This window comes from Bos taurus, chromosome 10 (genome assembly GCF_002263795.3).
Source record: "Bos taurus isolate L1 Dominette 01449 registration number 42190680 breed Hereford chromosome 10, ARS-UCD2.0, whole genome shotgun sequence".
NCBI lineage: Eukaryota > Metazoa > Chordata > Mammalia > Artiodactyla > Bovidae > Bos > Bos taurus.
This window is the reverse complement of record NC_037337.1, coordinates 26,784,256-26,804,324: the sequence shown is the minus strand read 5'-3', so window position 1 is coordinate 26,804,324 and position 20,069 is coordinate 26,784,256. Positions and strand designations below refer to the sequence as shown.

Sequence of the window (20,069 nt, the reverse complement as noted above, 5' to 3'; positions counted from 1 at the left end):
ACGACTGAGTGACTGAACTATAAAAATTATTTTTTAAGAGATTTGATATTCTATATCCTTAAAGAAGAAAATGTTACTTGGTTGCTATTAAATTAGGTAAAGCAAGGGTATTTACTTGCCTTAGAGATGGGAATACCAGACCACCTGATCTGCCTCTTGAGAAACCTATATGCAGGTCAGGAAGCAACAGTTAGAACTGGACATGGAACAACAGACTGGTTCCAAATAGGAAAAGGAGTACGTCAAGGCTGTATACTGTCACCCTGCTTATTTAACTTATATGCAGAGTACATCATGAGAAACGCTGGACTGGAAGAAACACAAGCTGGAATCAAGATTTCTGGGAGAAATATCAATAACCTCAGATATGCAGATGACACCACCCTTATGGCAGAAAGTGAAGAGGAACTCAAAAGCCTCTTGATGAAAGTGAAAGAGGAGACTGAAAAAGTTGGCTTAAAGCTCAACATTCAGAAAACGAAGATCATGGCGTCCAGTCCCATCACTTCATGGGAAATAGATGGGGAAACAGTGGAAACAGTGTCAGACTTTATGTTGTGGAGTTCCAAAATCACTGCAGATGGTGACTGCAGCCATGAAATTAAAAGACGCTTATTCCTTGGAAGGAAAGTTATGACCAACCTAAACAGCATATTCAAAAGCAGAGACATTACTTTGTCAACAAAGGTCCATCTAGTCAAGGCTATGGTTTTTCCAGTAGTCATGTATGGATGTGAGTTGGACTGTGAAGAAGGCTGATCGCTGAAGAATTGATGCTTTTGAACTGTGGTGTTGGAGAAGACTCTTGAGAGTCCCTTGGACTGCAAGGAGATCCAACCAGTCCATTCTAGAGATCAATCCTGGGTGTTCTTTGGAAGGAATGATGCTAAAGCTGAAACTCCAGTACTTTGGCCACCTGATGCGAAGAGCTGACTCACTGGAAAAGACTCTGATGCTGGGAGGGATTGGGGGCAGGAGGAGAAGGGGATGACAGAGGATTCGATGGACGTGAGTTTGAGTGAGCTCCGGGAGATGGTGATGGACAGGGAGGCCTGATGTGCTGCGATTCATGGGATCGCAAAGAGTTGGACACGACTGAGTGACTGAACTGAACTACAATGACTAAATATAAAATACACTCAAATGATTTCAGTATGACTTTTACTACCTAAAAAACAATGGAACTTGGAATTTAGGTAATTCCATGGCAGTTCTTCCCAAGCCAGTAACAATAAATCACAAAATCTAAGAGTTAGAAAAGGCTGTAAGGATAATTTAATTCAACCCCTTATATCACAGACATAGAAACAAACGCCCCAAAAGTTTAAACTTAAACTTGTACAACTAATATATGGGGGGAAAAATAACTAGAACCTTGATGTTCTGCCTCCTCAACCAGTATGATTTCAAGTCTTGCCTCTAATATGTTGTAAAGTTACTGAAAGTATCCTTCAAATTTCTTTATTGGTTCTATATTATACTGTGATAATAGTCAGAAATGACCACTATTTAATAAATAAAAACAAGGAATAAATCATTAAAAGTATTTTAATTACTATAATCTTGAGATCAACAACATATTGGCAAGTTTTCTGCAGTAGAAGTACATTCCTAAATAAGTAGATCCAGGGCAACAGCTAGCAAAAAAGAAGTAATTTTATCTCAAATGCCAAAAAGTCAACTTTCAACATAACTTTATCAATGTGAATTACTCTTAAATAGAAATAGGAACTAAACATACATGCATCAAATTGTACCTTCATTCAATGATATGACACCACCAATCAAGTTCATACATGGGCAAATACATTAAGTATATACAAATAAATGTATGTTTCCAAATAAGAAGCTACAGGCTCACTCATTCCTGAAACCAAAATGTTCACATAAACATACTGTCAAATATGGCAACAAAAAAAAATGTAAAGGAACATATGTACACCAGAACCCAAACTGACATGTAGACATAAAACAGAGGTGCTTATACAGTATACTTAAACATATTGCTCAGCCAGAAATAGCTCAAACATAAACAAACGGTGATCTACAAACACCAAAAATTATTGTAAGCTTTTTGCTACCAGTGAAAACTCAACAGTTCACCCTAAAATTGAGTTTAAAATGCTTATGCCTCAAATAAAAGAAACTGAAAAGGAAACCTGAAGCCACCCCCCACCCACTGCCACTTAATCTCTTATAAGTTGGAAACGTAAAGACAATTTTGAAGACTCAGTACAAACACAAAAGGCTGGTGACTCCTATATAAAACAAAGATTATTTACTAAATGAAATCACTGAAAGAGAACAGAGAAAATTCTGTGAGGTCAACTAAATTCTTTTTACTTTAAAAGCCCTGCTAGAGACTGGCTGCTGCTCTAATTCATTATTTGGGGAGGCAAAACTGAAAAAACTGTTGGCAGGTTCAGGTGCTGTGGGAGAACCCACAAAAAATGGTCTGAACTGAAAATCTCCATCTCCACCACCCCGATTTCGAACTGGTGTACCGTCCAAAGGAAACTTGGAGTTGTTCCCTAGAAGAAAAATAAGGGAAGAACTTAAGTATCTATTTCCTTACAGATCTTCTGGATCAAAAAACAAAGTCATTCAATAATATTTTAACAGAACTCAACACTTATGACCTGCGTAAAACATACACCTTGGATAAAGAAAAGATGGCCTCCTCCCCTTACCACAGTATAGATATCTTACCTGCTTCTGTGTGCAGTTTCCAGTGATACCCATTACCTCATCACCAAAAGTAATTTAACACAGTGAAATACTTTTGTAGAGCTAGAATTTACAGTATCATAATTTTATTATCTATTAATCTACATCCAAGGAATATCATATATATTCATGTGTGTGTGTCTTTTGTCCCAGGTTCTTTAAGAACAAATTTCTTTTTTACAATTTCCGTAAGTGCTCTGGAAAATATATGACTACCATGAAAACCAGGCACATATTCACGTCCCAAGATCAATTAGCACACCCTTAAGAAAAATTATACAATAGATCTGATAAACATTTAACAGCTTCCAATGGGGCTTCCCTTGAGGCTTAGCTGGTAAAGAATCCACCCGCAATGCGGGAAACCTGGGTTCAATCCCTGGGTTGGGAAGATCCCCTGGAGAAGGCTACCCACTCCAATATTCTAGCCTAGATAATTCCATGAACTGTATAGTCCATGGAGTTGCCAAGAGTCAGACACGACTGAGGGACTTTCACTGAACCCATCCTTGGCTTTAGTTATATAACTAAAGGAGAATGTTGACTATATCTACTTCAAGCCAACAATGGTAGCAAGAGGTGAAAAGAAAAAGATAAGTGTGTGCAAAAAAAGGAATAGGTAAGCACTGCCAAAAATGGAAGAAATTGAAATAAATGTGGATAGTCACAAGGAAAAAATAAGAATACCTATAATGCCCATATACAATAATACTTTGATTGACTAAATCATATGATTAACTGAAAGCTAAGTTGAAACTTGTTTCAATTCTCCTATGATATTCTTCATCTCATTACTTCATGCCTTTTCTAGGATATCATCTTCTCAACAATAAAATTCAAAAAAAGAGGTTTTATAAAAATCCAGCTCAAATAAAAGTTCATCTCAATAATTTTCACTTTTTTGTGTGTCAAAAAAGCATATTAATAGCATAGTAAAAACTATTAGATTCTGTTATATCAAGAGTGGTAAAAGGAGAGAACTCAGGAAGAGATTCTCTGCCATCTGACAAGTAGAAAAAAGCTAGACTGTATATTTCCAGGAGGCAGAAATCTTATCTGGATAATCCTTACATCCCCATTGCCCAAATTTTTTTCCAGCAGTCTGGCACATGAAACATGCTTAATAAATATTTGATAAATTTATGAATGAATAAACAGAAGAACAACCAATAATAACTTAAGAACTGTGCAATCAGTATTGTCATGTGAAAGAAACTAAAACATGGTCTTCTCACAGGATCTCAAATAGTTAAAAGAGTATGGGCTCTGCCTATTATACAGAGTGAAGTAAGCCAGAAAGAAAAACATAAATACAGTATACTAACGCATATGTATGGAATTTAGAAAGATGGTAACAATAACCCGGTGTACGAGACAGCAAAAGAGACACTGATGTATAGAACAGTCTTATGGACTCTGTGGGAGAGGGAGAGGGTGGGAAGATTTGGGAGAATGGCAATGAAACATGTAAAATATCATGTAGGAAACGAGTTGCCAGTCCAGGTTCGATGCATGATGCTGGATGCTTGGGGCTGGTGCACTGGGACGGCCCAGAGGGATGGTATGGGGAGGGAGGAGGGAGGAGGGTTCGGGATGGGGAACACATGTATACCTGTGGCGGATTCATTTTGATATTTGGCAAAACTAATACAATTATGTAAAGTTTAAAAATAAAATAAAATTAGAGAAAAAAAAAAAGAAAAAAAAAAAGAGTATGGGCTCTGAAGATAGCTCTGTGACCCTGACTAATTTACTTAACCTCTCTGTTCCTCAGCTTTCTCATCTGTAATATAGGCATGATAATAAACACCTACCTCATAAAGTTTTATAAATGACACAAATTTATAAATTTCACAAATACATGTGAAATTATAAGTTTCTAATACTTAGTAAGGAATTAATAAATGGAAGCTAATATTATTATTATTACTGCAACTAAATAGCTTTTCATTTGAAGTGGAAATTTGCCAGCTTTAATTTTGGAATTATTTACTCTATTCAAATAAATTGAAGATGTAGTTAAAAATGTAAGCAAATAAAACAGATAAAAGTAAGGATGTGCTGACTGAGACACAGATGAAGAACCTAGAGCCTACCACTAATACTACCACTCTAGGCCTCTGGAGTCTCCACTAACTGCATGGAACTATGCAGGGTACAGTGTGAAACATCACTAATTTAAAGAACTGATACTGGATATTACATGTCCTTTCTTACCTAATGGGAAGCCAAAAACACCAGACTGTGCAATCATAGATGGTTCAAGAGTACTATCTTGGTTAGCAATAGTGATATTTCGTAGCCTAAGGCTATCATAGAGACCTTGGAGCTTTTGATACTGGCGATTTCGCTCCATAAGTTTCTCAGAAATGTCACTGAACTTTTTCTTATATTCTTCTAGCACTTTCTTCATGGAGGTGACCTCCCCTTTCATAGAGGTCAATTCTACATCCTTGCTCTGTATTTGCTGAGTATATATCTTCTCCATCTGTTTCAGATGGCCCTCTGCCTTGCTGAAATTGTATTCTTGATAGAGACGCTCCTGGTGTACCTGTCCCAAGAGAGAAAAGATTTAAGGTAATAAATGCAAAGTTGCTTATTTTAACTTTATACAAACACAGAAAGAAAAGAAAGACACACGTACTGGAATGTTATTACTTTATTTTTTTTATTTGTTATTACTTTAAATTTTAGAACCAGATTAAGAAGAAATTAGGATGTACAAAAGAATAATTATTATAGAAAATAATACACTATGTCACTAAATGCATAGAAAAAAATGGAGGAATACTCTCAAAGCATGACCATTACACCAACAAAAAATGTGAATATTTGTTTAACCTCAACAAGTGACATGTAGACCAAAGGTTCCAAGAAATCTAACACTAATATTTCAAGTAATCCATAGTGTGGAGAACATTTTATAAAACAGTTCCCAATTATCCCTGCCTTCTAACACTTATATCCTCCCCTTGATCTAGACAGGACCTGTGACTAGATTACAGGAAAAATGACAGGATATCGCTTCATCAGTACATTACATAAGAATATAGTTTCTCTTACTAGCATACTCTCTCTCTTGCTGGATTTGTGGAAGTAAGAGGCCAAGTTGGAAAGGCCAACAGGCAAGTGACTAAGAGCAGTCTCTGGGAAATAGCCAGCAAAATACTAAGGTCACAATGACTTTAAGGATAGACTTTACAACACTACCACATGTTCATGTTCAATCAATACTACCCCCCAAACTGGGATCTACTTTAAGACAGAGTGTCTATTCATTTCAGTCAATAAGTATTACTGAGACTTAAGACCAGTAACTATGACGGCCACTGAGGACCCAAAGATACACAGGAATCAAAACATGACCTAAAGAACTCTCCTAACTAGAAAAGATAAGCAAATATATAAGTAATTACGATATAGTATAAATAATACAACAAAGTAAGCATAAGAAGATATAGGAGCATAGAAGAGGAACATTTTACCTAGAAAAATATAATGAAAATATTTATGTGACAGATGACAAACAGACCTTTTAGAAGCATTATTATAATTGCATATATAAGATATAACACTATTATACTCAAGGACCTGATTAAAGTTTTCCACAGATAAGCCTTTCTAAAAAGAAGCCAAAGGCAGAAATCAAAAAAGGAAATAAGGATATGAATTTGAAGATAAGAATGCTCATTATAGCATTTTTTAAATAACTTACAATTTATGATACAATTCAATCATTAAAATTATGATTTTACGATTTCATCAAACACACAAAAATTTTAAACCTCTGTATGTCAAAAAAATCAAGGAAGACTAACAAAAGTGAAAAAAATTTCTTGCAACATCTGAGTTAAGTATATGTATAGAGAGAATTCTTAAAAATCAGTGGGGGGAAATCTACAGCAAATGAAATAAAATAAAACAGATAACTAATAAAAGAAAAATATACTTAAAATACAGGAAAATGTATTCATCTAAAGGCCATCCAACAAATGCATATTTTGAGAGCAATGAGATTCTACTGTAATCATATCTAACTGGTGAGCAGAAAGTATGGTGAACAAGCACCTGCCTACATTTCTTAAGGGAACACAACCTGACAAGATCTAACTGGAGGGCAACTTTTAGTACTACAATTTTTAAAACTTTGAAATGTTTCACTTTCAGGTATTTAAAGTTAGCAAAAAATTAAGGATATGAATTTAATGATAACAGTACTCATCCCAGCATTTTAATAACTTGGAAATAAATTATGATACATTATAACCATTAAAATTATGATTATAGAATGGCTAATTTTTAAATATTTAATAAAATACTCATAACAGGCATAATCTATTGTCAATTTACCTGGCCACAAAAATGGTATCTGTGGTATTATTCTAGGTTTGTATAGACAAAATATATATAAATACATATTTATACCCAGGAAAATCTAGTAATATACAAACATAAGTATCAAGACTAGTTATCTCTGAGTGATAGAATAATGGATTATTTTTATTTTCTTCCTTTTGGATTTTCAACACTAAACATATTACTTTTGCAAAAAAGAAAATTAAAAAGAACATTTTTCCATACATTTATTAAAAAACAAATACAAACACAGTGAAGGAAAAACTTTAGAAGCATTCACATACGCCTCAAAGCATACTCTCCAGAGAAACTAGCCTAAGCACTAACCTGGTATGTCCAGAAGGCCAACGCTCGGGAGCTGATGTCCAACACAATCTCTGGTCTAAGTCCCGCCAATACCATGGCTTTATATTCCTCTGATGGACTGAGTTCTGTGCGGACAATATCTAGCTTTCCAGAAAGAGTACTGTTGCAGGCAGGGCAGATAGCTGGTGAACGACTAAATTCACCACTACCATGCTGATCACAGAATATATGAGAGCAGGCAGTGACCCATGCATAACCAGAGAGTTTGACACGACACTTGCGATAATTACAAAGCAGCATGTCTTCACACAAAGACATAATAGATAATAAAGTCTCCAGATGCTGAAAAGAATCCTAAAAAGGGATAAATGAAAGTCAATTTGCAGTAAAATTAAATAAATAAATAAAAATAAATTGAAACATGTTATTTTACTAAGACAAAATAATATACCTTTTATTATGCTTTTGTATTACAATCAATACATAATATTGATTTCAGCCACCCAACAATATTGTGCTCCTTCTTTGTGCAAACCACTGCTAAGGCCATGAAAAATTTTTTTAACGAAAAAGTTAAAGACACAGGTAGTTCTACATCTCACTTATAAGTTAAAAATAATATGTTCATGCAAAAAAAAAAAGTTTAGGAACATTTACAAAGTACAGATAAAAATTAAATTAGTGCCTTTTGCCATTTCTCAATACCTAAACAAAAATCCAAATGTATTACCCATTCATAGTTTGCTAGAATATTTTAGTATCACTTCTCACACTTGGCAGATATAAAAAGTCCAGGCACTAATTTTAGCCATTCTTTAATGCAAAGTATTTTAAGTTACATTTTTAGGTTTTCATATATGCTGATTCCTCAGATTGTTTAACTGTGTTGCCTTAACTAGTAACCTATACTATTAAATAGAAACTAACCTAATTCATTCAAGTAGTTGACATGATGAAGCCTGAAAATCTATATAAAAGCAAACTTTATCACCAATTAAACAACTCACCTATTAATGTAAATACTATTCAATGCTATGCTTCTATTCCATTATTTTTCAACTAGGCAGCAATATCCTGAACATATCAAAATTAGCCATTATTGTATAAAATAGGTCTTCTCTTGTGCCTCAGACAGTAAAGAATCTGCCTGCAATGCAGGAGACCCGCGTTTGACCCCTGGGTCGGGAAGATCCCCTGGAGAAGGGAATGGCTATCCACTCCAGTATTCTTGCCTGGGGAATTCCACAGACACAGGAGCTTGGTGGGCCTACTGTCCAAGGGGTTGCAGAGTCAGACACGACTGAGCGGCTAACACTTTGTATAAAATAATAGTGACACACCAATTATACACCAAGGGAAGATGGTCACATTTAGAAACGGATAAATTCTGTCAAGACAGTTGCCTGGGTCACAGGGGTAGGACAAGGACGCTCCGACATGTTTTACGCCAAATGTCCCTGCTGAAGGAGTCTCCACAGGTACCTGGCGGCCGCAGTTAAAGGCCTTCGTCGCTCCAGCAGGGTAGAGTGCAGACGGGAAGAAGAAGAGCTCGGAACAGTTTGGAACCTGAGTCCCTTACCAGGCAGAGCCAGTGTTAGTTGCTCAGTCTTGACTCTTTGCAACCGCCAAGCTCCTCTGTCCATGGGATTTCCCAGGCAAGAATACTGGAGTGGGTGGCCATTCCCTTCTCCAGGGGATCTGCACCAGGCAGAGCGAGAGGTGCAGCTAGTTCAAAATTTTCCACAAGGTCGGGGAACGAGTCAATTTAGTGAGCCGTCCAATTTAGCGAGGACCAAGTTTTGAAGATTAGACTCACGGAAACTTCAAACTCGCAGCGCTCTCAAAAGAAAATACTAACAAGATTAATTAAAAAATTGTTTTAAAAATCTAACCTGAGACTCCCAAGAAAAGCGCGGGAAAACACCGTTGCTGCCTTAACTCCACGACGACGACGACGACAAGCGAGGATTCTCCACTGGCGACGCCACTACGTCTTAGGGCGCATGCGCGGGGTCGCAAAGCCTGCCGGGTGGTGGGCGCCAAGTCACGCAGCTCAGGATCCTGGGACCCGAGGCCTCTGGCACCTAGACTATGGGCGTTGCACCCCCAGGCGCGCGTGTCTTTGAGTGAATCTGACTGAGGCTGGTCTAGGTGTCCCACTTGGGAGCCTCGCAGATACTGTCCTTGTGTGCGGTTTTCAGCCCTCGACTGGCACAAGCTGTTATTTAGTTGCTAGTCGTGTCTCTTTGTGACCCGCATGGACTGTAGCCCACCAAGCCCCTCTCTCCTAGCTGTCCTCAGCCTATCATTTGAGGTCAGAGTAGAGTGGGGACAGTTGAGAAGCTAACAGCAGGAGTGAGTACACACAGGTGTTTGTTCTGGGAAATTTTAGGGAGTACCGGCTGGGCAACAAGGCTTTGTATTTCAGGAAAGTCTCCCAAATTGTGTGATATCTATAATTTGACACCTACCACCTCTGTTGTATTTTCTGCCGTTTTTTAATCCATCTTGAGATAGACATCTTTCCAGTTTTTCACATCCTCTATATAAAGAACTTACTCCTTGGAAGGAAAGTTATGACCAACCTAGATAGCATATTCAAAAGCAGAGACATTACTTTGCCAACAAAGGTCCATCTAGTCAAGGCTATGGTTTTTCCAGTGGTCATGTATGGATGTGAGAGTTGGACTGTGAAGAAGGCTGAGCGCCGAAGAATTGATGCTTTTGAACTGTGGTGTTGGAGAAGACTCTTGAGAGTCCCTTGGACTGCAAGGAGATCCAACGAGTCCATTCTGAAGGAGATCAGCCCTGATTTCTTTGGAAGGAATGATGCTAAAGCTGAAACTCCAGGACTTTGGCCACCTGATGCGAAGAGTTGACTCATTGGAAAAGACTCTGATGCTGGGAGGGATTGGGGGCAGGAGGAGAAGGGGACGACAGAGGATGAGATGGCTGGATGGCATCACTGACTCGATGGACGTCACAGTGAACTCCGGGAGTTGGTGATAGACAGGGAGGCCTGGCGTGCTGCGATTCATGGGGTCGCAAAGAGTCGGACAGGACTGAGCGACTGATCTGATCTGATCTGATCTAAAGAACTTGATTTAGAATCTGCAATATGAACGTTCATACAGCTCTTAAGCAATAGGGTTAGGTTTCACAGCTTTTCTGAGATCATCCACGTGTGTACATTCCTGGGCCTGCTTGGATTAATAATTGTTTAAATGTTTGCACCCATTTTATCCTAATACTTTTACCTATTACATTTTCTCTTCTGTACTTACTGTATGACTTTCTGCTCAATCTATGAATCTATTAGAATTCATATTAGAAATTAAGCTGAGAGCTCCAGGGGTCCTAAGAATATAAGCCTAATGCTGACTTTTGTAGCCACCTTTCCTGAAGATGTGACACTAGCATGAATTAGTAACAGAAACAATCCAATAAATCAGCAACACAACGGGGACACTAAGCCCTGCAAACCCCCTTATAGGTTGTGAATCTATATATTAAACCTTTCTCCTTCAGACAAAAACCTACTCTGATTAAACAGCTTTCTCTAGTTTTTTGTCTATCTGTAACTGGTTCACAGTAATCAAGGTCATCTTGGCCTTTGTATACTTTTCCTAAAATGTCTTCTGAGAGTTCAAAATAGAAATTCAATCTAGAGTTACAAAACGGGTTTGAAGAAAATCATGGTTTCCATATGTAAACCATGTAATCCCCAACATGTTTTGGTTATCTGAGCCTTTTGTGCATTTTCTGGTTTTAACTATGCCAAATGTAGAAATATTGAAGTACAGTAAAAAGGTACACTCTCATGTCAAGTTATAAAACACAAAGCATTCACATTTGACCTAACTTTGAGTCTAGCCAAGTTACCTTTGTGCTACAATATGATCCCTTCCTGCTTCTTCAATTTCATTGTTTCCCCAAAGCTTGGTGTAACCCACACCATTTTTAAAGTCAGTTTCCAATTTCCAACCTATTTGGCTAAAAGCCTATATGAATCGTGTGTGTGTGTGTGTGTGTGTGTGTGTGTGTGTGTGTGTATGTACACAGATAGATATACCTACACACATATACACACATTTGGTGGGGGGGAACGACGGGGATGTTTTGCCAGATAGGAAAAAGTGGGGGGAGCTACAAACTCTTAATATAATATCCCACTAGTCTGGAATACCAGGAAATAGACTTAACCTGTTTTTTGGTGGCATGTGTCCTGTTCTCTCATGGCACAGAAAAACCCTTCTGTGGCTCATTTCTAAGGTGCTCCTGAGGATGAAACCACTGAAATCAGTTAAGGCTGGGATACAGAGACCTGACCACCAAAAAGAGCATTTTAAAATATTGGTTTTTCAAACTTATGGTTCCTGGGAGGAAGGGATAGTTATGGACTTTAGGAAGGTCATGTACACAGTGATACAGTTTAAATGGATAACCAACAAAGACCTATCGTATAGCACATGGAACTCTGTTCGATGTTATGTGCCAGTCTGTGTGGGAGGCATTTGGGGGGATACATGTATATTTATGGCTGAGTCCCTTCACTGTTCACCTGAAACTACCACACATTGGTAATCGGCTATACCCCAATACAAAATGTTTTTGATGTTAAATGAATAAATAAAGTACTAAAAATAGATGGGCTTTTATTATTAAATATTAAGCATATAAAAAATATGTGGAGAATGACCATTATTCAATCTAATAAACCCAAACTCTTCTCAAGTTTGATGTTTTTTAATGAGGTAACAAGTTAACAGCTATTCAATCCATTTTCCTTTTACCTCTCCAGAGGTAAACAAGCCAGATTTGGGGGGTTATCATTCTCATACAGGTTTTTAATATGTACATACATCAAACTTTGTTTTCATGTTCTCAAACTACTAAATCTCACACAATACATATCAGTTGGCCATTTTTAAGTCTTTTTTTTTGAAGTGTAAAGTTAATACACATACCTTATATTAATTCATTTTAACAGCCGAATTCTACAAACCACAATTTATTTACTTATTCTTCTAATGGACATTGGTTCCAGGCTTTTACAACTAAAAATATTTTACTGCAATAAACTTTCTGTGCCTATTTCTTTGAGTACACACGTCAAGAACTCCTTAAGAATACCCAAAGATTGGGTATAATCATCTTCAAAAAAAATGATGTTGCCAAACCTTCTCCAAAGTAATAAATTAATTTCACTGCTACCAGCAACTCCAACCTTGACAACATGTTTAAGTGTCAGAGTTCATTTGTTCTGTTTCAATTTTTGCCCATCTGATGGCAGTGAAATGGAATCTGTGTTGTTTTAATGTAAAGTTATTTTATTAGTAGTTAGATTAAGCATCTTTTCATGTGACTACTCAGGGATCCTCATCTATGAATTGTTCATTCATATCCTTTGATCATTTTCTTGATTTAAATGGAGCCTTTGTCAGTTACATGGCATGCAAACTTAAGTTTGAATTTTAGTGTATACAAATTTATCAGTCTTTTCTTTTGTCTTATGGCTAATCCAATGTCACAGTGCCATATTCTTTGCTTTTATATAGGCTTGAAGTTTTGCTTTCAATTTACAGATCTTTAATCCATTCTTTGGAGAAGGCAATGGCACCCCACTCCAGTACTCTTGCCTGGAAAATCCCATGGATGGAGGAGCCAGGTGGGCTGCAGTCCATGGGATCGCTGAGTCGGACACGACTGAGCGACTTCTCTTTCACCTTTCACTTTCATGCATTAGAGAAGGAAATGGCAACCCACTCCAGTGTTCTTGCCTGGAGAATCCCAGGGACGGGGCAGCCTGGTGGGCTGCCGTCTATGGGGTTGCACAGAGTCGGACACGACTGAAGTGACTTAGCAGTAGCAGTAGCAATCCATTCTTCCTAACATAAAAAGTCTGGATAAACTCTGACAGCACAATTTGTGCATTCATTATCATATACCATTTAACTGGTATTTTACCATGAAGTTTGATATTGATCTTGTTTAGATATTATAAGTACTTACTGGCTATATTATGTACCACATTTCTCTAAGAGCTTCAGAAATAATAATCTTCCTATTATGTTTGAATCTCAGGTAGTCAGCATCATCTACTCTAAATCTAATTTGATATTTATATTTGCTTTAACAGAAGAATAGGTTTCATATTATAGGTTTCTAAAGAATAGGTTTCATATTATAACAGAAGTTATTATTAAGACTCATTGCTATCCACATAGTTTATCAAGTCAAAATTTAAGTCCCAAGTATTCCATGTAATCTTGTTGAAATGCCATTAAAATGGTTATCATTTCCAGAGATTAAAAAAAAAATTCTATGGAAATTTTAATTAACTTCAAGTATTTCTTGAGTATCTATTCTGGGTCAGGCATTGCAGATAAGCAAGTTATCCTGCTTTCATGGAGCTTACAATCTAGCAAAGAATCAAACAATGATAGAAGAAAATATTTTACTCTTTCTTTTATTGCCTCTAAATTTTTGCAAGTTGATTTCTTATAAACCATTTCTGGTGAGAAAAGTCAGTGTCCACCTTTAATTTGAAGAATCATCCACCTTCATACTGCAGAGAAAAAGATATTTTTAATAGAAAGGTGAATAACTACTCAATAGAAAATTGAGTAAACCATTTAAAATTTAAACATGAATGATTTCAGAGTATGTTTCAATAACTCCTAGAATCAAATGACTAGAGTGCTTCCTTTCATAGTCCTAGATCAGTGCTATTCAAATCTGTTGCAATCAGGCGGTTCTCTATATATTAGATCCTCATGTTTTCGAATTAATGGAGTTTTTTAATCCCAAGTATAATTCTTAATCTAGAGTCACCACCTGCTTCACAATTGTTTGACTCCGCAAAAATCAGAAGGCACTAACGGACAGCCAACCTGTCCCCATGGTGCCCTGAGTGAAGACAAGTCAGTTTAGATATATGATGGACTAAAATCCCACTACTTAAGGCTCCAAGCAGTGAGAGGAACAGCCATCAAAGATTATCTCCAATCACTTCAATAAATGTTTTAAGAAACATCACTATCATTTCTAAATTTTTAAAGGGTTAGTCGAGAACTAGAAGAACCATTAAGTATCAACTGGTCCAGCTAGCAGACAGACAAAAAAAGGAATTAGATGATAAATAAATTAGTGTCAAAAAAAAGATTAATTAAAAAAATGTTATTGAAACAATGATATTGGGATATACACTATAGGCCTTATTACCATACTTTGCCTAACACTAGAACTAAATTAGACTCTGTACTAAGGGTAAAGATAATGAGGCATAGCCCAACTGCCAGAAAGATGCACATAAGCAATAAAAACAAGGAATTTCTCATAACTATTATGCATATGTCAGAAATTGCTAGGTAGTACAAAGTCTAAGATAAATATACACATGGACTCCAGTAATAAAATAGCTAACATATATTGAGCACTTACCATATGTTAATAATGTTCTAAGCCCCACACATTTATTATCTAATTTAATCTTCTAAGTCAAGTATTATTCCTTTGAGTCAGGTACTATTATTATCACCTTTTAAGATATAAAGACCCTACGACATTGAGATATTAAGAAACTTGCCAGGGTTACATAGCTGATTAAGTGATAGAGAGTGGGTTTGAACCAAGTCTGACTTCAGAAGCCATGTATAGCTACTATGCTATGCCACCTTTCAACATCTTCAGTTGACTTTTTAAAAAATAAAATTTGTAGCACCTTAAAAGCTAGCTATGAAGTCACTAAGCTGTTTCCACAGATTCATATGTATATCAAAGCTTTTCAATTTCAACATAAGCCTTACCATAAAACAAAAACGCTATTATTATTTACTGTATATCCAGGATTACAGCTCCCAAGAGTTCCGGTCTGGGAAAGAAGTGAGACTCCAGTCTAGTTTCCTGAAATTTCATTTCTGCAAAAGATAGAACTGAAAGCTAAAAAATTATTTCAAGTGCTGATGTTACTTTAACACTGCTTTTAAATATTTGTATTTCCTATATTTCACACTCATATGTTGCCCCATTCTCTGCTGAAATTTGCAAGTACAAGAATACAAGCCTGTCCTATCTAGACTGCTTTAAATAACTTTAAATTATAGATGAATGTAACAAAGTCAGAAAATACTGGTTAACAAGATCATCCATAGAACCCAATACTAAAGACAATAATCCCTAGTATTGGAATATATCCTTTCAAATGATTTCTCAAGTAAACATAAGCACATAAAACTGTTTAAGCAGAAAAAGGATTATACATATTGCTCTGTAACTTCTTTTAGATTAATATATCATAAATACTCTTCCATCTCAAGAAAGATAAACTGGTACCATAATTTTTGGTGATTACATAGTATTGCATTTTATCATCTTGATTTTAAAATTGATTTAACCAACTCTGGGGTTCTCTTAATCTTGTGTATAAACGAACAAAATAGTGACTCGTTTAATACTGTCAAGTTAAGTGGTTAACAGAATTATACCAGTTATCAGCGTTTTCTCTGTAGTGTTTGAATTTTTGGGTTAAGGATTCTTGACCCAAGTTCTATCTCAAAGAGATACAACAAAAGATCAAAGCTCAACCAAGCATTGTAGTAGCAAACTCATAGTTCAAAGATTTAAGAATTACCTAACATCATGGGCTAGATCCCACTAAGAATTTCAAGAAATAGAATTCAATTCCAAGTGCTTGTGCTAGCTATAGTCTGCTTAGAGCATGCGTTCAATCAGGGCAGTCAGGACTTCTCTGGCAGTCCAATGGTTAAGACTCCACTCTACCAATGCAGGCAGCATGGGTTCAACCCCTGGTCTGGGACCTAAGATCCCCCATGCCACATGTGCAGTCAAATAAAAAATAAATAAAACAATCAGGGCAGTCAGCTGAAACATAGGCTCAGCCTGTATTTCGTCACGGCAAACTGCAAATGACTGACTGCTGAAGAACAAGTCACCACCAGGTCCTTATCCTCAAACCAGGCAAACTCTCTCGAGGTTAGCACTGAGCCCCTTCAACTACCAAATTTCAACCACTAAGAAAACTCAATCTCCAAACTTGCGAGGTGGTTAGAAACTCAAATGAGGTAAAAATGAAGGTTTTCTTTACACTTACTTCTGATATCATATGAACAGCTTCTCTCTAGGAATCAAGTTGAACTACAGGATCTATCAAGCATCTGACATCTCTGGAAAATAAAAAATTAAATAATAAACAAATATACAAAGGTTATGACTACAAGACTTGAATGCACACCAGCCTACTCCACACCAAGTCACACCCATAAAGCCTCAAGGAAAATTAACTCAAAGAAAACTATTCATTCTTTATTTGAATCTCCATTCAGCAATATAAATGGACCCATCTATTTTGGAGAACGTCATCAAATGCCCAAACTCATTATCAGACTAGGGCAAGACTTCTGTACAAGCTCTGCTATTTGTATAAATTTAAAAGTTTGGGTAAAACTATACAGTAAGTCTAACCAATCTCTGAAAGGTTACATTAATAAAAGTCAACAGTCAAAAAGAGAATAGGTATGCAAATAGAAGAAGCCCCGTGATGGCTGCAACCAAAGTATGGCAGCCAAGGGAACAAATTCAGGGAGATGGGGCATAAATGGTATGAGTTACTGCCAGTCTCTCCAAGTTCACAGGGTATGTGATTACAGAAAACACTTGTAACCACAGGGTGACCACAATCATTAAGTTCACAAAATCCTTTAAAGAAAAAATAAATTAAAAAATGGAAGGAGCTAAGAACCGGTAGGGCTTCCCTGATAGCTCAGTTCATAAAGAATCCACCTGCAATGCAGGAGACCTGGGTTTGATCCCTGGGTTGGGAAGATCCCCTGGAGAAGGGAAAGGCTACCCATTCCAATATTCTGGCCTGGAAAATTCACAGTCCATGGGGTCGCAAAGAGTCAGACACAACTGACCGATTTTCACTTTCAAGAACTGCTAAGTATCAGATAAATGAGAAGGCAATCTAAAATAGTTTGTTTTTTTTTTTTTTTCAAAGTATCTTTCAATTTCATTTGAGCCAGTATCAATTATATTTAACCTCTACTTCTGTTAAAGTATTTATCACAATAAACTAAAGAAAACCTTCCCTTGACATAGCAAAATTGAATAAGCATCACTTGGAGCACAAGTTGGCCAAGAGATGGCAGTATAAGAAAGAAGCCTCAATTTGTTCTTCCAGAGGTTGAGTGTAATCTGAATTTTTAGGTGAAACAGACTAGACACAAAGCTCATCCGGAAACCAACCTTTATATTATTCCCTACTCTTCACTTAATTACTAGTTAAAATTTCTTTCTATTATATTTAATGATCATATAAAATCATTAACTACAATATTACAATTATATTTTTTTCATGTTCCTTTTCATGAGGCAATGGGGAAATTTAAAACTCCATAATCTCAAATACAACCTAGCTAGAAAGACAACACACGAAAAAATTAATGTCCATGGTAAGTACCAAACAAGTCGGAGAAAGAGCCAAGTTATATTTAGAAGAATCATTGGTCACGGAAGGCTTCATGAATAAAAAATAGTAGGTCTTGAATGAGTCTCAAAATTGCACTTAGAAGAGTATTTGCTATGTATCTGAAAGTTGCTAAGAGAGTAATCTTGAAAGTTCTCATCATAAGAGGAAAAAATTTTTAACTAGATGTGGTGATGGATCTTAACTAGATGTATTGTAGCAATCATGTCCTAATATCAGTATATACAAATACTGAATCATTATGTTGTACACCTGAAACTAACATAACGTAACACATGAACTATATCTCTAAAAGAGTAACTGCACTGTCCAATAGTTAACACCTATTACAGCCTAAATTTAAATTAAACTAAACTAAAAGTTAAATTCCTCAGTTACATTTTAATTGCTCAGTAACCTCATATGGCTGGCTATCAAACTGGACAGTACGAATATAGAACATTCAAGTTCTGTTGAAGAGCAGTGCCTTAAACTGTGGGTATGAATAAATGTAAGCTGACAAAAAAGGAAGTAGCAGTTATCATTCTTAAAGTCCTACCTATAATCTGTCAAGAACTACTGAAATCATTTCAAACTTTACAAGAGAAGTTTTTTTCCCTTATTTATAAGGAAATTTTGTGGCTCAGAGAAGTTAAATAAATTTCCTAAGTCCACGTAGCTATTAAGACCTGAGATATGAGCCCAATTCTGTCAAAATTCCATATTTTCACTTCACTAAGGATGCTTTTGAACTGTGGTGTTGGAGAAGACTCTTGAGAGTCCCTTGGACTGCAAGGAGATCCAACCAGTCCATTCTAAAGGAGATAGTCCTCGGTGTTCTTTGGAAGGACTGATGCTAAAGCTGAAACTCCAATTCTTTGGCCACCTCATGCGAAGAATTGACTCATTGGAAAAGACCCTGATGCTGGGAGGGATTGGGGGCAGGAGGAGAAGGGGACGACAGAGGATGAGATGGCTGGATGGTATCACCAACTTAATGGATGTGAGTTTGGGTGAACTCCGGGAGTTGGTGATGGACAGGGAGGCCTGGTGTGCTGCAGTTTATGGGGTCGCAAAGAGTCGGACACGACTGAGTGACTGAACTGAACTGAACTGATGCCCCTTACTACCTGAACTAAGAAGCAGAACTGCAAACGACAATTTGCTTTAAAATGTATTAAGAATGGCATAGTGGGGGAATAAAAAGAATGGCATACTGGCTCAGTAGGTCAGAAAGAAACAGACCCACTCATTTTGTTTCCTGTGGCAATAACTTCTTCAAAGGACAAAAGGTACATTTTATACGTGAACAGATGATTCATAAGGCTTGATATAAACTACAAATTTTTAAGTAACTCAGAGATATAATCAAAGTGTTATTTTACTTGTTCTTATCCTATACTTGAATAGTGCTTTAATTATTCCAAATGTTTTGGATATCAGCAAAATGTGAGATTAACTAAGGGAACATAGGAAGCATTCAGACACTGCAAAATTTCACCATTTCTTATTGTAAGAGTTTTAACATTGTCCACCTCAAAAGTCTGCATCTAAGTACTTCTTATGGGAAAAATAATTATAGATTTAAAGGTATACCTTGCCTATTTGTCTCATCTCACAAAACAAAACCCAGATTGCAAAGGGCCTGGTCTTTGTTTCCGTGGCACATAGCACAAAGCCTGCCTGGTAGCACATGATGCCTTTCCCAATGTGTGATACTCCGTGCAGGATTTTAGTTATGCTTCATAAAGTGTCATTCCACCACATGAAGACTATTGTACATTTACTGAGTTACTTAGGGAGCTAAAGTAAACATTTTGTAAATATCCCACAGGCAATCAATGACCCACTCATTTTGCTTCTTGTGGAAATAAGTTCTTCAAAGGACAAAAGGTACATTTTACGTGTGAACAGATGATTCATGAGGCTGGATACAAAACACAGATTGATCATGCTGAATGAGCTGATGCTTCCATTTTAAGATCATACTATCACTCAGTTTTGCTCAGTCCCATTCCAATTTACTCAGTGCCTACTGTGTATCCTACAGTATGGGATACAATGATAATTCAAGGAACCTCCTGTCTTTTTAGATAGAAAAGACACTTGCACATGTAAAACAGACACTTCAAGGCATCATATCTTAGTCAAAGTTCAAGTACTTGCCTCTATGGTCCCATTAGCCTTTAACCAT

General features: G+C 36.7%; 1 protein-coding gene and 1 non-coding gene across 5 annotated transcripts; both read right to left on the bottom strand.

Moving 5' to 3' along the window:
• Nucleotides 1-1,530: 1,530 nt before the first annotated feature.
• Nucleotides 1,531-16,577, bottom strand: CCNB1IP1 (cyclin B1 interacting protein 1). Of its 4 annotated transcripts, none has more exons than XM_059890642.1 (6): nt 16,502-16,577; nt 15,198-15,308; nt 9,282-13,957; nt 7,411-7,743; nt 4,945-5,278; nt 1,531-2,531 (listed from the first exon to the last, which is right to left on the bottom strand). In XM_059890642.1, the coding sequence occupies exons 4-6, from the start codon at nt 7,705-7,707 to the stop codon at nt 2,329-2,331; spliced, it is 834 nt and encodes a 277-aa protein (XP_059746625.1). In that variant the 5' UTR covers nt 7,708-7,743; nt 9,282-13,957; nt 15,198-15,308; nt 16,502-16,577; the 3' UTR covers nt 1,531-2,328.
• LOC112448620 (small nucleolar RNA SNORA79) lies at nt 14,236-14,383 on the bottom strand. The gene has a single exon (XR_003037003.1). It is a non-coding gene; the product is annotated as a small nucleolar RNA SNORA79 (small nucleolar RNA).
• Nucleotides 16,578-20,069: the final 3,492 nt, after the last annotated feature.